Below are 15,746 nucleotides of genomic sequence, written 5' to 3'. Positions count from 1 at the left end.
ACTTTACTATGACTAAACATATGTGCAGGGGTGCACATAACTGGTGCGCAGGTGTGCATGTGCACCCAAAATAAATAATGCGCACCACATCAGACGACGCGAGGCGCTTTTGTGTACCAACAGCTGGGACAGGAATTTCCAAGCTTTTATTTTTTATCAAAACTAAAAAATAAAAGCCTGGAGATCGAGGCTAGGAATTTACTTCCTGAAGCCACACTCACACAATCGCTCTAAAGTATGCGTTGGCCCCATGTACTGTACAGCCATTAGGCGCAGGGGGAGGAGACGCATGCTGCACGTGATTGTGTGAGTCTCGCTTCACATCGCCTCGCCTCGCTGCGTGCACGCAACCAGCAGCGGCTGTTAGAGGCACTGATGAACACATCGTAGGGGTGCCAAATATGCCGTGAACGTCCAAATATGGCGGATAAAAGCAGCGCAGCACAGGGCACCAACCGTGGGGGGCTTCTCCTAACGGTGTGAGAGGAAAAAAAACGGCAAAAATCGGCGGAATTTGGAAGCAGAGCGTCCTTTTTCTTCTCGCAGCAGCACCCCCCCCTTGACAAAACTGTACGGTGGGCACCGTGCTGAACCCCCCCCCCCTTGACAAAATGGGACGGGACCATTTATTTGTTGCGCACCACGTCACATCTCCAGGTGCTCTTCTGAGTACTAGACCTAAAAAGTTATGTGCACCCCTGTATATGTGAGCTTTTTACAAACAACCAGGGTGGTATCAGCAGGTACAACACACTGCTAACATCACACATACTACACATACATACAACATACTGTAACATCACACATACTACACATACATACAACACACTGTAACATCACACATACTACACATACATACAACACACTGTAACGTCACAGAGACACTGGTCCTGTAGACTTCATTCATACTATGGACTCATATGAACCCATGAAGACATCAGAGGTATCATCACAGTGTAAACATGGATCTTACCCGTCTCCATCCAGATAGACCTGTGTGTCGCTCCATACCGGCACAACCAGACCAATGGTGCATTCATCACTGTAGACACAACACATGTACTGATTAGAGATCAATACATTCATCACTGTAGATACAACACATGTACTGATTAGAGATCAATATACTGATCACTGTAGACACAACACATGTACTGATTAGAGATCAATACATTCATCACTGTAGACACAACACATGTACTGATTAGAGATCAATACATTCATCACTCTATACACAACACATGTACTGATTAGAGATCAATATACTGATCACTGTAGACACAACACATGTATTGATTAGAGATCAATATACTGATCACTGTAGATACAACACATGTATTGATTAGAGATCAATATACTGATCACTGTAGATACAACACATGTATTGATTAGAGATCAATATACTGATCACTGTAGACACAACACATCTGATCAGACACACACACACACACACACACACACACACACACACACACACACACACACACACACACACACACACACACACACACACACACACACACACACACACACACACACACACACACACACCAGCAGAGCCACACTGTAAAATAATTGTTCTATTAGATGACCTTATTGACCTGACCTTTGTTCCCTCAAACAAACACAAGCTCATCTTTCTCCTATTCATTTACATGTCTGTCTGTCTGTCTGTCTGTCTGTCTGTCTGTCTGTCTGTCTGTCTGTCTGATGATCCAAGTTAAATGGTGAGAATAAGCTTATTGAACAAAGTGTATTTGAATATTGTGAATAAAAAGGAGTTGAGTTCTATTAGTGTGACAACCTGTAATGTGATCACATGAAGGTTCACAATACATTAGGACTGACCAGCGACACTATTGGTTGGCTGGTTGGGCTAGCAAAGGACTAGCCAATGGCAGAGCAGTCATCCTTCCAGGCTATGGGGATGTAAGGCAGCCTGCTGAGTTTATTAATAATAATCTGTCAATAAACCTGATTCCTAGATAATAGAGATGTGTTGTGAGCTTGTAGATCTGCTATGTGTTGTAGCCTACTGCACGCGCACGCACACACACACACACACACACACACACACACACACACACACACACACCTATCAGAGTGAGGGAAGTCCATTCCTAACAGAATGGTCTCCAGTTTGTTGCTCAGCGTTGACACAACGATCAGATATCTGACCCTGACCGGGTTGACCGACTCCAGCTGCACCGCCTGCAGGGGGCAGTATACACACAACACATCAACTTACATCTGGAAAATACAGATCTCTGTTGAAACCAAGTCCAAAATATGAACTTTCAATTAAAAAAACAACACAATAATGTCTCATCAAAAGTACGTTGTCAGATACTTGAATCACTTTACCAAATACATTATATTATATTAAATACATTATATCATCATCACTTTACCCACATACAGCTCAAGTGGAGTTAGGAGGTTTTTGTGGAGACCTGGGGTCTATTTCACGAAACCTGGATTAGGGATAAACCGGGTTTAAACCGGGTTTAATCGGCTATCCTGGCTTAAATTATCCAGGAATCGGTTTCACGAAAGCTGAGTTAGCTCGGCAGATTAACTTAGCCAGTAAACCTGGATATGTTTATCCATGATCCGGTTTCACGAAAGAAAATTGAATCGGCAATACTTTGCCAGGCTTTCTCCCTGGATCTATATTTATTGCGGCCGTGTTTCCTTTTTTGCTTATTATACATTTTACTTGTATGATTCCATGAGCTGCTGCTGTTCAGCCAGAGAGAAGAACGACACTCTGGTTTTGGGCTCCATGATTGGTCAAGTTCAAGGACTCTGCTATCGACTTTCATGGTCTTTTATAGGAATATGTGAACTCACATTCAGCCTGGTTTAACAATCCTGGCTTGACAAACCGCTCCTTCTCAGCCAGGCTTGGCGTTCATGGAACTGAATAAACCAGGCTGAACAGCGCAGGCTTTTCAAACCTGGATTTGCCTTTTAAACCAGGATAATTTAATTCCGCTTTCGTGAAATAGACCCCTGGTCATTCTAAATGAAGAAACACAACTCTCTCCACAAGGTGGAGTTAGGAGGTTTAGTCAGAAGAACTTTTTAATACTTTTCATTGGTTCAATATTTATAAACCCACACACACACATAAAGGGTGTTCTATAGAACTGATTTATTAGAGAGATATCTGGTTTCTGCCCGACAGCCACAATATGGAAAATGTACAACATAATATTGATTATTGTGACAATAATATCTTATTGTATAAATATGTGATTTATATTTGTTCCAAAATTGCTGATTTAAGGTTAAACGTCAAAACGTCCCTAATTTCCTATTGGTCATCTTAGCAAGTAAAGGATAAACGTGTGTGTGTGTGTGTGTGTGTGTGTGTGTGTGTGTGTGTGTGTGTGTGTGTGTGTGTGTACCAGTTTGATGCTCTCCTGGGGGCGGAGCAGAGACACCATGGCGTGCACGTGTCTGTGGCGCGTGTCACAAGCTCCTCCCTCCTGCTTCTGGGGCGCGTCGTGATTGGCCGACGTCGTGTCCTCGTTAGACTCCTCCCTCTCATCGTCTTCCAGCAGAAGGACGGCCCCCTTGACCAGGGCGAAGCTCTCCCTGCACGCACACACACACACACACACACACACACACACACACACACACACACACACACACACACACACACACACACACACACACACACACACACACACACACACACACACACACACACACACACACACACACACACACACTATCAATACCCTGATCACTGTAGACACATTACATTACATTACATTACATTACATTACATTACATTACAGTCATTTAGCAGACGCTTTTATCCAAAGCGACTTACAATAAGTGCAATCAACATAGGTAGGGAACGAAAGCTACTAATCACCAGAGGTTATAAGTGCATTTTCTGCAATAACAAGCAACCAAGAGCATACCTAGCGCTAAGGTAAAAGTGCAATATATCAGCTACCTATTTCCTTAAACAGATGAGACAAAGTAGTCAAATGAGCAGGAGCTAAAAACAAATAATTGTATTGACTAAACAAGATCCAATAAACAATTCAACAATAAAACAAGCATTCGTACAACTAGTTAACAACAAGTAGGCCAGGCAAAGAGGAAGGGTAGTGTTTCCTGAAGAGGTGGGTTTTCAGCCTGCGGCGAAAGATGGGCAGTGACTCTGCTGTCCTGACATCAGTGGGGAGTTCATTCCACCACTGTGGGGCCAGAACAGAAAAAAGTCGTGACCGTGTCGATCGACCAGAAGGACCGTTGAGTGGCGGGGGAGTCAGTCGCCCCTTGGTGGCCGACCGGAGTGGTCGGGAAGGGTTGTGGGCATTGACCAATACCCGGAGGTAAGAGGGAGCTGTTCCTTTCGCTGCCCTATAGGCTAGCACCAGGGTTTTAAACTGAATGCGAGCCGCTACGGGGAGCCAGTGCAGGGAACGGAGAAGGATAGTTGTGTGAGAGAACTTGGGGCGGTTGAACACCAGACGAGCCGCAGCTTTCTGAACAAGCTCCAGGGGTCTGATGGCAGATGCCGGAGCGCCAGCCAGGAGGGAGTTGCAGTAGTCCAGGCGGGAGATGACAAGAGCCTGGATGAGCACCTGGGCTGCCTTCTCCGTGAGGAAGGGCCGAATTCTCCTGATGTTGTAGAGGAGGAATCTGCAGGACCGTGTCACTGATGCGATGTTAGCCGAGAACGACAGTTGATCGTCCAGGGTCACACCCAGATTCTTCGCAGTCCGAGTTGACGTCACCACAGCGTTCTCAATGGTGATGGCCATGTCTCGGTGAGGACAGCCCTTCCCCGGGATGAACATCAGCTCGGTCTTGTCCAGGTTGAGCTTCAGGTGGTTCGTCGACATCCACTCCGAGATGTCAGCCAGACAAGCAGCAATGCGTGCCTCCACGTGTGTGTCAGAGGGGGGGAATGAGAGGATCAGCTGGGTGTCATCGGCATAGCAGTGGTAGGAAAAGCCATGGGAGCGGATGACAGCACCAAGAGATGTAGTGTAGAGAGAGAAGAGAAGAGGACCCAGAACCGAGCCTTGGGGAACCCCAGTAGTGAGCCTGTGTGGTTCTGACACAGACCCTCCCAGCTTCACCTGGTAGGAGCGACCCGTCAGGTAGGATGCAAACAGGGAGAGTGCAGAGCCTGAGACACCCATCCCCTCGAGGGTGGAGAGGAGGATCTGATGGTTCACTGTGTCGAACGCTGCAGACAGGTCCAGGAGTATCAGGACAGAGGAGAGAGAGTTCGCTCTAGCGGCATGGAGTGACTCCGCCACTGCCAGGAGGGCAGTCTCTGTCGAGTGACCCACTTTGAACCCAGACTGGTTGGAGTCCAGGAGGTTGTTCTACACATGTATTGACTAGTGCCTCTTAAAACAGTTTCCATCACTAAATTACCAAACATCTAATTTACACACACACCTACTGGAGTATATATCAGAGCACGCACGCACACACACACACACACAAATTATTTTATTTGGATCTGCACAAAAAGCGCAATACATGGTAGATCCAAACATTGATCAGAAGAAGGTTACATTATACGGGCAAACCACATACAACTGCTGCACATGCTTAACACACAGAGGAAAAAAGATAACGAATTGATGACATACTATATACAGAAATTCAACAGTTGTTTTTGTTTTTTTTGTTTTTTGCCACTCAAGGGTAAATGAAACATGGCCTTCTCTTCTCCAGATAGACAGACTGCCCATAATAGCTGAGACAGAACAGTATTTAGACAACTTTTTTGCATTTGTATTTTGCAATCCCCATAATTTCCTAATTGCATGCCGCGGAGCACAAGTTTGTGTACGTGGGCGTGGCCAAGACTCCCAAACACAAGAACAATAAATTGACAGTTATATCCCTAAGGCCATAATACGTTCCACCAAATAACATCCATATTAGTAAAACCTTTCTTCCCTGCAATGACGGAGGCAGTTACACACACACACACACACACACACACACACACACACACCTTTAAAGCGATGTTGAACTTTGTACAACATCCAAATATAAAGGACAGTGCGTTATTTAGTAATCCTGGGCGCTACTCTCCCTCTGCCAGCCCAACTGAGCTCTTGTGGAATGCAATACTGAGTATTGCATTCCACCGGGAGGGGGGGGGCAACAGAAAACAGCCCCCTCGCCCCCCAGGTAGAATACTATGGTCCTACTGAACCCCTGCTGACCTCCAGGAGGTCAGAGAGGTCACCAGACCTGAGGGAGGAGGAGGGGGGGGGGGGGGGCGGGGGGTTCAGTGCCTTAGATCACTGGTTCTCAACATTTTTCGCGTCAAGGACCCCCAAATTGACACATATTAGCCCACGGACCCCCATTTGAAAAGATATGCCAGGGACTCAACCATTTAGGTTTATTGGGGGTCCCAATCTACACTGTATCATGTTCATTTAACTCTGAGAGTGTAACAAATGGAACCAAATGGACCCGTTAGGGTCCATTTGGTTCCATTTGTTACACTCTCAGAGTTACAGACACATAAGGGTCAATTTGGTTGCTAACTATTAATTTGGCTGGGGACCCCCTGGAACCCCGTCAAGGACCACTGGTGGTCCCCGGACCACTGGTTGAAAACCCCTGCCTTAGATCACTGGGTTCTCAACCTTTTCAGGCCGGGACCCCCCAAAAAACATCATATTTGAACCGGGGACCCCCCACCCTGTCAAGCAGGTTGTAATTGTAGGAGTTGAGGGCCTGAGGGCTGAGGCATTACATTTAGTTTGACTCGGTTCCACACAGATAAACATTGTGAAAATAGCAGATCTACAAGGTATTAAAAAGGTCTTAAAAGTCCTTAAATGGTCACTTTAAGTGTATACAGGGTATCTGTATGTATGTTGGTTTGTTTACTGTTGAGTGAGACTATGTTGACCCTCAGTCAGTATGTTGTAGGAGGAGAGAGAGAACAGAGAAGGATTCTGAAGTGGATTCTTTAACTACTGTTCACCCTACAGACAGGCTGGAACGTGTTGTCTGACCCTCCCCCAACACACACACACACACACACACACACACACAGCCTGTCTTTCCTTGTTCATTATGGTAGTGATGGAACCTGTTTTTATTTAAAGTCATTACTGGAATTATTCCTGCTTATATGTGTTTAATAAGATATATTCTCTCTCTCTCTCTCTCTCTCTCTCTCTCTCTCTCTCTCTCTCTCTCTCTCTCTCTCTCTCTCTCTCTCTCTCTCTCTCTCTCTCTCTCTCTCTCTCTCTCTCTCTCTCTCTCTCTCTCTCTCTCTCTCTCTCTCTCTCTCTCTCTCTCTCTCTCTCTCTCTCTCTCTCTCTCTCTCTCTCTCTCTCTCTCTCTCTCTCTCTCTCAGTTATTTTATTGTGTTAATTATACTCTGATTCAATCTGTAGTGGGTCTGGACTGTGTTATTATTATAACCTCTGACCCTCAACTGTACTCTGAGTTTAAATGAAGCTGATGATGAAGGTTTGCTTTTAGACCAATGGTCTCCCCTTAACTCTGAGAGTGTACACATGGAACCAAATGGACCCATAAGGGTCCATTTGGTTCCATTTGTACACTCTCAGAGTTACAGACCTGTAAGGGTCCATTTAGAACCCCTAAAGGCCCCTTTTCTACCTGGATTGAATCGGTTACGTTCTTTTTTCCTGCCTAATTTTGAACCAGTTCAGAATGTTTCCACTGAAAATTAATTGGTTGGAAGATGTGATATAAATTATATAAACAATGATATAAACAATGATATGGTTCTGTGAAAGCACCAAGGTTCCAAGAATCTAGAACGGGACCAGTTCTAGAACCAAAGGGTCCTCAGACAGAGAACCACAGAATGGAACCAGTGCTGTGGGTTCCTCCTAATCATCTTGGTCACTTATACAACCTTATAGTTGACTGTTCACATCACTTTAGTGGTTCTGATGAAGCATTTAGAAACAACATGGATTATTTACCTTTTCTGAAGTCTTCCTCTGCTTCGTATGTTCTCATCCTGAAACACACACAACAGTCTCATTAGCATAATGTAACAAAGACTTTTAAAAGGAGCACTTCACCCATTTTCAACCTTATTATCTTCATATAATTGCTCCTCATTAAAGCTCATTATAAGATGTAATAAACTGTGTGTCTCAGAGGAGGGCTGTGGACACTTCAGAATCCTACATCCATACTATAAACTACAGCCTTTCTATTCCTGGGAAGTTAGCATGATATAATGAAACAGAAGCCATTGTTCTTGATGATGTCACTGGTAGGCTAGGTGGGTTTCCTCAGTAGACAGAGACAGTGTCTTATAATGATTATTAGAGTTACTTCTCCTACATCATGTTATAAGACACTCACTTCCTGTCTGTGTCTGTGTTCATTAAATACACTGTGTCTGTCTGTCTGTCTGTCTGTCTGTGTTCATTAAATACACTGTAGCTGTCTGTCTGTCTGTCTGTCTGTCTGTGTTCATTAAATGCACTGTAGCTGTCTGTCTGTCTGTCTGTCTGTCTGTCTGTCTGTCTGTCTGTCTGTGTTCATTAAATACACTGTAGCTGTCTGTCTGTCTGTCTGTGTGTCTGTCTGTCTGTGTTCATTAAATACACTGTAGCTGTCTGTCTGTCTGTCTGTCTGTGTTCATTAAATACACTGTAGCTGTTTGTGTTGATGTGAAACTGAAGAGAGAGAGAGAGAGAAGAAGAGGAAGACAGAGAGAGAGGACTAAATGCTACATTCATATAGTGCCTCTCTGCAAAGAGCTTTACACACACACACACACACACACACACACACACACACACACACACACACAGCAGAAGAAACCATGCACGGCACCAAGCTGCTCATTGAGAGCGGTTAGGGGTTCAGTGTCTTGCTCAAGGACACGTCGTCACGCAGCCTGAAGAGTCAGGGATCGAACCTGCAACCTTCTGATTCCCAAGACGGCCGCTCTACCTCCTGAGCTACCCCCCCTCCCCCCCGCCCTCCTGACATATAGTTCAGCATAAATACTGATAGCAGTCACATGTAGGAGTGTGTCATTTGAAAGCAGAGTAACACGTGGTGGTGTGTGTGTGTGTGTGTGTGTGTGTGTGTGTGTGCGGCCAAGGTACAACACCTTTTCTCCAATGTACATGTTCCACGAAAATCACTACGTGATTTGACTGACAAAACTGTGCACTTAGTGAGACAATGGACTGGTCTTAACACACACACAACACGTGACATTATATTTCACAGTAAACATGAAGGTGGTTTGGGTGTTCCCAATTTTGAATGGACATATATTGCTACGAGGCTCTCCCATTTGTTAAATATGCTGAACAATGATGACCAGTATGTGAGAGAGCTTGCACGTTCATCTCTATTCCTGGACCTTAAACGACGTAAGGTCCCCCTGGCATGTGGCTCAGATCCTAGCTTCCTAGGCTTCAGGAGGAAACCGAGTGGAAAGCTAGACAGTCGCTCTCCCGGCTTCGGTGTGTGGTCAGACTGGCCGGACTTAAATGATCTGTGCTGTTGGGCTGATGTTACCCTGAAGTGGGTAGGGTCTAACTCAGAGGCGATGGCTGTCTCGGAGGACTTTATATCTGACCCCAGTATCTCCATCAGAGCATCAATGACTGTGTGTGGAACAGAACACCAACTCCCACTGACTAATGCCCGAGGTCGCCTCTTATGGGCACAACAACAAAGGCAGCGGCAGCATTGGACTGAACTGAGGCTGCAAGGGAAGACTGCATGTCTCCCCGCTACGGACCATTCTGTCTCGCACTCTGTGCTAAAAAATGTTGCTTTAGACGAATGCATTGTTGTCTTTACTCTGAAAGCGAGGCTGCAGGTTTTACCATCTAAACTTAACCTCTCCATCTGGTTTCCAGGCAACCATGCTCCTCACTGTATACATCATGGTCATGAACAAATAGCTGAAACCATGTCCCACATCTTAAATAGGTGCCATGTGTACAGGGGACTCTACATAAGTAGGCATGACAGAATAGTGGATTTGATATCTAAAGATATGATATCACTTCTATTTTCAGGTCCTCCATCATGCTGTATAAGCATTCTACTGTGAAGCCGAGCATGTTTAACCTGTGTAACGACGATTCTGTGTTCTCTAACATTTCAGCTAACACCCCTGATGTCATTGTTGTTAATGAGAACCATAGGGAGGTGTTCATTCTCGAGGTCGGCTGTACTTTTGATTACAGCTTAGAGGAAGCCTTCCTAACCAAAGTGCTAAAATATCAACAGCTAGAGCAGACCATCTCTCAGCTAGGCTACAGATGTAAACTGTAGGTTTTTATCTTTGGTAGCCTAGGGCACAAGTTGATTGTGAGGGGCCTGCAAATGGCCTCTCCAAAAGGAGGGCTAAACAATTAGCAAGGTACTGCTCAATATCAGCTATTATAGGAGAAGCCGCTCAATTTGGAGGAGGCGTTGCTTCCTTTACCCATGGTTGTTGTCCGCTGTGTTTGACAAGTATGCCATCTTTTGTATTGTACTAGAGGTCCGGCCGCCCCCCTAGCCGCGCACGGGGCTCTAGGTTCGTTTGCTTATTTTGGGGTACCAAAAGCGCGGGACAAAAATTTCCAAAAAAAAAAGTTTTTTTTTTTCCTTTTTTTCCTGGGGGTACCCGGACCCCCTGGGGGCCGGCGGACCCCTGTGGAACATGGCGGACCCCTTCGGCTGTTTTTTTAATATTATAGGAGGGTGTTGTGATTTATTTCATATAAATGTAATTTCAGTAATAGTGAAAACAGTGAAAAATCAAACCCAGTGTGAGTAAGCGGTGCCTACTCTGTTTGATGAGTGTGTGCTGTCATTCAGTTGGTACGAATCTATTTGATGTGTGGGCGCTGGCATTGAAGCTGGTATTGAGGCAGTACTGAAAGAGGCGGTACTAAAAGAGTATTTGTAGTAGTAGTATTTACTCATTTGAAGTACTGGTAAGTATTGTTACTCAATGTATTTGCTTGAAAGTGTTTTTAATGACTTTATTAGCTTTAAAGTATTTTTTACAGATTTTTACAAATTTTAATTTTTTTTTATTGTTTTTATCAACTTTTAGGTATTTTTAGTGTTTTTATCAATTTTTAAGTATTTTTACTCTTTTTTTCAACGTGGAAGTATTTTTACTCATTTTCAGTACTTTTAAGTATTTTTACTCATTTTGAATACTGTGAAGTATTTTTACTCAAGGTATTTGAGTATTCTCTCCGTCCCTCTCTCTCTCTCTCTCCATCTCCCTATTTTCACAACGCATTGCGAGGCGTTGTGAGCTTGTAGATCTGCTATTTTCACAACGCATGGCGACGCGTTGTGAGCCTGATGATCTGCTATTTTCAAACATTTTAGTACTTGTACTTTTGGAACTTGTAAGTATATTTTGATGGCAATGCTTTTGTACTTTAGGCCTTTTACTTGTGTCAGAGTACTTCTACATTGCAGTATTGATACTTTTACTTAAGTTGAAAATGTGAGGACTTTTTCCACCACTGGGCGTTTTTTTAATGTTATAGGGGGGTGTTGTGATTTATTTCATATAAATGTAATTGCAGGAGTAGTTAAAACAGTTAAAAAAGGAATGTATTAATTTACAGTTTAAGAAACGCATATAATTATTTCATTGCATGGTGTGTGTATTTGTTGCAACCTTTATTGTGAAGGAACCACCGGAAGTGCTAAGCTATTCATTCCGTGTTTACACTCTGAGATGGTACATCCGGTAGATTTGTTGTTGTCGTTCGTGCTGAAAGCACGTTGATTGGGGGACAGGGCCACTACCATGATCCGAGGCTTCTGCTGGTGCAGTAGGCCGCGATTCCGGCGAGCTGCGTCCGCTACATCGTGACATTGTGTCACAGTCAGAAACCCACAGAAGTCCCCCAAATAACACTGTTCAACGGGCTAATTAGTTAGCATTGATGACATTGACCACACTGACGTTCATACAGGTTGTTGATAAGATGTTTAACGTAGCCGTTTGAGTGACGACATCAGCGTTGGTGAGCGTTAGTGTTAGGCGCATGCTAATGCTACCCGTGGCTTGGCTTAGCTACATGCTAACGGCCCATGGATGAAATGGATTCACTTATAGGTTCTTGCGTCGTGTAGTTCTCACTTCAAATGTGTTGAAGAACATTGTTGAGAGCAACGTTTAGTTGTAAATGACATTGGTTGTTTGTTTACATGGCGCGTGACGTCGCGGGCGGCAGCGTGCGACGGGCCGGCGATGTCACTACCAGCCGAGGCTTATTCTTGCGCATTAGGCCGCGATTTCCGCAGGGCCGCTGCCTCGTGTCCTTCGTGTCTATTGACATTTGTAATGGTCAGAAATCTAAGTTGGCCTTGTTTGTGTGAGAATATTACCACATTGGTTCGAAATGTGTGCTTATTTGAGCCTTGAGGAGTTAACTGTGCAGGAGCTGTGTGGAGCGAGCGAGCTGGTGTTTTCAATGGCGGGCGCGCTGTAGTGTAAAGTTTTACCACAGACAGGAGTTGTATGGGGGGCGTGGTATCCGGGGTTGCCATGTCGAGGATGTGTAAGCGCGAAGTGGCGTGTAGTCGGTTAGGGAAAGTGCGTCCACGCATGCGCAGTGCGCAGCTCTGTGTGTTTGCAGCAAGCTGCTTGCTTGTTGCTCGCGCGCAATCTGGCAACTCTGAGGTTGTCGTCCCTTGTCCCACGCTTGTCCCATACCCACAGCGCGCTTTTGGAATTGTATAGATAGATGTAACAATGCTCTGCTTTACATATACTTTGTAACTAACTGTTTTCCCTTCATCTGACTGCACTGGCAGTGTTTACGTCCTTTGTACTTCCTGTACTTCTTAATATGTGGACATAAATAAATATTTCAAATGTGTGTGTGTGTGTGTGTGTGTGTGTGTGTGTGTGTGTGTGTGTGTGTGTGTGTGTGTGTGTGTGTGTGTGTGTGTGTGTGAGAGAGACTCACAGGAGCGCTGGCTAAGGAAGGAGCTCGGCGGAGAGTCAACAGAGCCATGGACCTCCTGCTGCTGTTGGATGAGGGTTTTGGGCAGGCAGACAGGCAGATCAAAGGATGTGGTTGGATGAGGGTTGGATGAGGGTTGGATGAGGGTTGGATGAGGGTTGGATGAGGGTTGGCAGCGTTGCAGAGTCTCCTGGCAGCAGATCAGATGAGTGGGCGTGTCAGATCAGATGAGTGGGCGTGTCAGATCAGATGAGTGGGCGTGTCAGATCAGATGAGTGGGCGTGTCAGATCAGATGAGTGGGCGTGTCAGATCACTGAGATCAGGTTATTATTATTCTGAAATGAGAAAACAGAGGATAGACTCATAGGAATGATTATACATTCATATCATAGAAATGATTATACATTCATATCATAGAAATGATTATACATTCATATCATAGAAATGATTATACATATACACAATGATTTGGAGAACAGAGGATACTATAATAAATATAATAGGATATAAATGCATAGAGGAAGAGAGAGGCCATCTGAACCCATTTAGACCTGAGACACATTTTAAAAACCCCTTATACTATAAATCCTGACCTAACTTTACAGAAAATCTTACATTTTGTATTAAAAAAATCTAATAGAATTCATGTTTCTATATACATAGCAACATCTAAAATGACAGATAATTTCCCGGTTTAAAGCTATAGGCTTCCCGGTCTTAATGTTAAATTGGCAAATGTTTCCTATAAATATAAAAAGAATGTGTAAAGTACACATGATGAGAACAAACACGCTACATCATTATATCCTTCACCTTGTGGTTTATCTCCATAATGACTGGAAATACAGGTTTTGTAGTGATTTATAGAAATAATATGAGGCTTAATGTCAAACTTTCAAATGTGTTTAAATCATGTAGACTTTACATGACTTCAGTTTCCATCTAACACAGTGTGGTTCAGGTTCTCCTTTAGGGTTCTAAATGGTCTGTAACTCTGAGAGTGTACAAATGGAACCTAATGGACCCTTACAGGTCTGTAACTCTGAGAGTGTACAAATGGAACCAAATGGACCCGTAAGGGTCCATTTGGTTCCATTTGTACACTCTCAGAGACTTAGAGTCAGAGTTAAGAGGAAACCTTGAAATGTAAAAGTCTGAGAACCATTGCTCTATGAAACATAGAACTATACACACATCTACACATATACACAATACATTACACACACATCTAATGTAAACATATGTAATGTAAACACATTCAAGCTGCATATTGATAACTGGACCCTGTAAAAAGTCTAAGCTTATCACCAGAAATGCCCTCTACTCCAACTGTTTACTGTACATCATTTTATAATATTATATTATTCTATTTGCATAGTAGTGTATGTGTGTCTGTCATTAAATGTTTCAATGAATTGAGTACAAAGGACCACAATGGAAACAAGCCATAGGCTTTCTTGTGTTTTAATCCTCTTAGCTGACCTTGTATTAAACTGTACTTTATGTGATTTATTATGTAAACTGATAATAAAGTATTCAATCAAACAATCAATATATCAATCAAACCAACACACACATCTAAACCATGTGCTTCTCAGAGTGTGGTCCGGGGACCCCCAGGGGTCCTTGAGGAGGGGGTTCCAGGGGGTCCCCATGAAGATAAAGGAGTTCATTTAGATGCAACATGTTGTGAGCTTATAGAATGACAGCACATTGTAATGAACACAACATCATCTATCTAATCAGCTTGCAACAAGCAGTGGTGTGAAGTAACTAAGTACATTTACTCAAGTACTGTATTAACCACTGCAGTAAAATACAAGATAACTATTTCCTTTAATAGCAGGAACAAATAGCATAAATAGCAGATCTACAAGCTTGTAGATCTGCTATTTATGCTATGTTCAAATGTGTAAATGTATTAAATATGTCAATATATGTCTTTGTATATTTGAGTTATTTGTCATAATATGTGCCCTGTGCAATGTTTTATTAAGAACCTTAAAAGGCAAACAGAAATAGATTTAGTTTTCATAATGTTACAATAATGTTCAATGCAGACAATTAAATCACTAAAATCACAATTATTTGAGAGACGATTAATCGTCATCTACATGTAGTGATGGTGAGCAGAGCCAGACCTGTTATGTTCTGTTATTATTATGTATCAGTGTAATGTAGTTATATTATTATCTACAAACATATGTATCAGTGTAATGTAGTGATGGTGAATAAATGAATAGTACCAGCCTGTAGTGACCAGGCTGGTACTATTCATTTCATGATCCATAATAACAACAGAACTACTAGAACTGAACGCTGAATACACGGATTTACCAGCTCTAGTAGTTGTGTTGTTATTATGGATCAGGAAATGAAACACAAACATCGCTACATTGTATCTCACCTCCTTCTTTCTCCTCTTTCTCCTCTTTCTCCTCCTCAGAGCTTCAGGTGAAACTTAAACACGTGTCAGTAAAGCATGTTTTAAAGCTCTAATATGTCATATTATATTTAATGTGTTAAAGAGCTTCTCCTCAAACAGAAGGACTTTTACTACTAACTAAAGGTAGGAGGAGACGCTCCTCTCTGCACATGCGCAGAGTGTCGTGTTTGACGCTGCATCCAGGGTTTAGTTCCTATTGGCTCTTCAGTGCTCACATCCGGATGTAAAGCCCGCCCTCTGTATCCGGTAGTTTCTACGCACACACATATAGCGCACATGGACCATTTCTGTATCCGCTTTGGACCGGATATGTGAACTACAAATGAAATCA

General features: G+C 43.4%; 1 protein-coding gene across 3 annotated transcripts in view; it reads right to left on the bottom strand.

The window, feature by feature from the left end:
* LOC311033495 (protein phosphatase Slingshot homolog 3) overlaps positions 1–15,522 on the bottom strand; it is a 44,468-nt gene extending 28,946 nt beyond the window's left edge. For all 3 annotated transcript variants that reach the window (XM_084041009.1, XM_084041010.1, XM_084041011.1), the window contains exons 1-6: positions 15,377–15,522; positions 12,972–13,304; positions 7,980–8,017; positions 3,414–3,603; positions 2,096–2,211; positions 974–1,042 (exon numbers count right to left, since the gene is read on the bottom strand). In XM_084041009.1, coding sequence (XP_083897135.1) covers positions 974–1,042; positions 2,096–2,211; positions 3,414–3,603; positions 7,980–8,017; positions 12,972–13,019 — 461 coding nt within the window. In that variant the 5' untranslated portion in view covers positions 13,020–13,304; positions 15,377–15,522. The remainder of the gene's footprint in view (positions 1–973; positions 1,043–2,095; positions 2,212–3,413; positions 3,604–7,979; positions 8,018–12,971; positions 13,305–15,376) is intronic.
* Between the last annotated feature and the right edge of the window lie 224 nt (positions 15,523–15,746).

Source organism: Gymnoscopelus microlampas (assembly GCF_963454915.1).
Source record: "Gymnoscopelus microlampas genome assembly, chromosome: 18".
Classification (NCBI taxonomy): Eukaryota; Metazoa; Chordata; class Actinopteri; order Myctophiformes; family Myctophidae; genus Gymnoscopelus; species Gymnoscopelus microlampas.
Note: the sequence above shows the minus strand (reverse complement) of the source record. Positions and strands in the feature narration are given on the sequence as shown.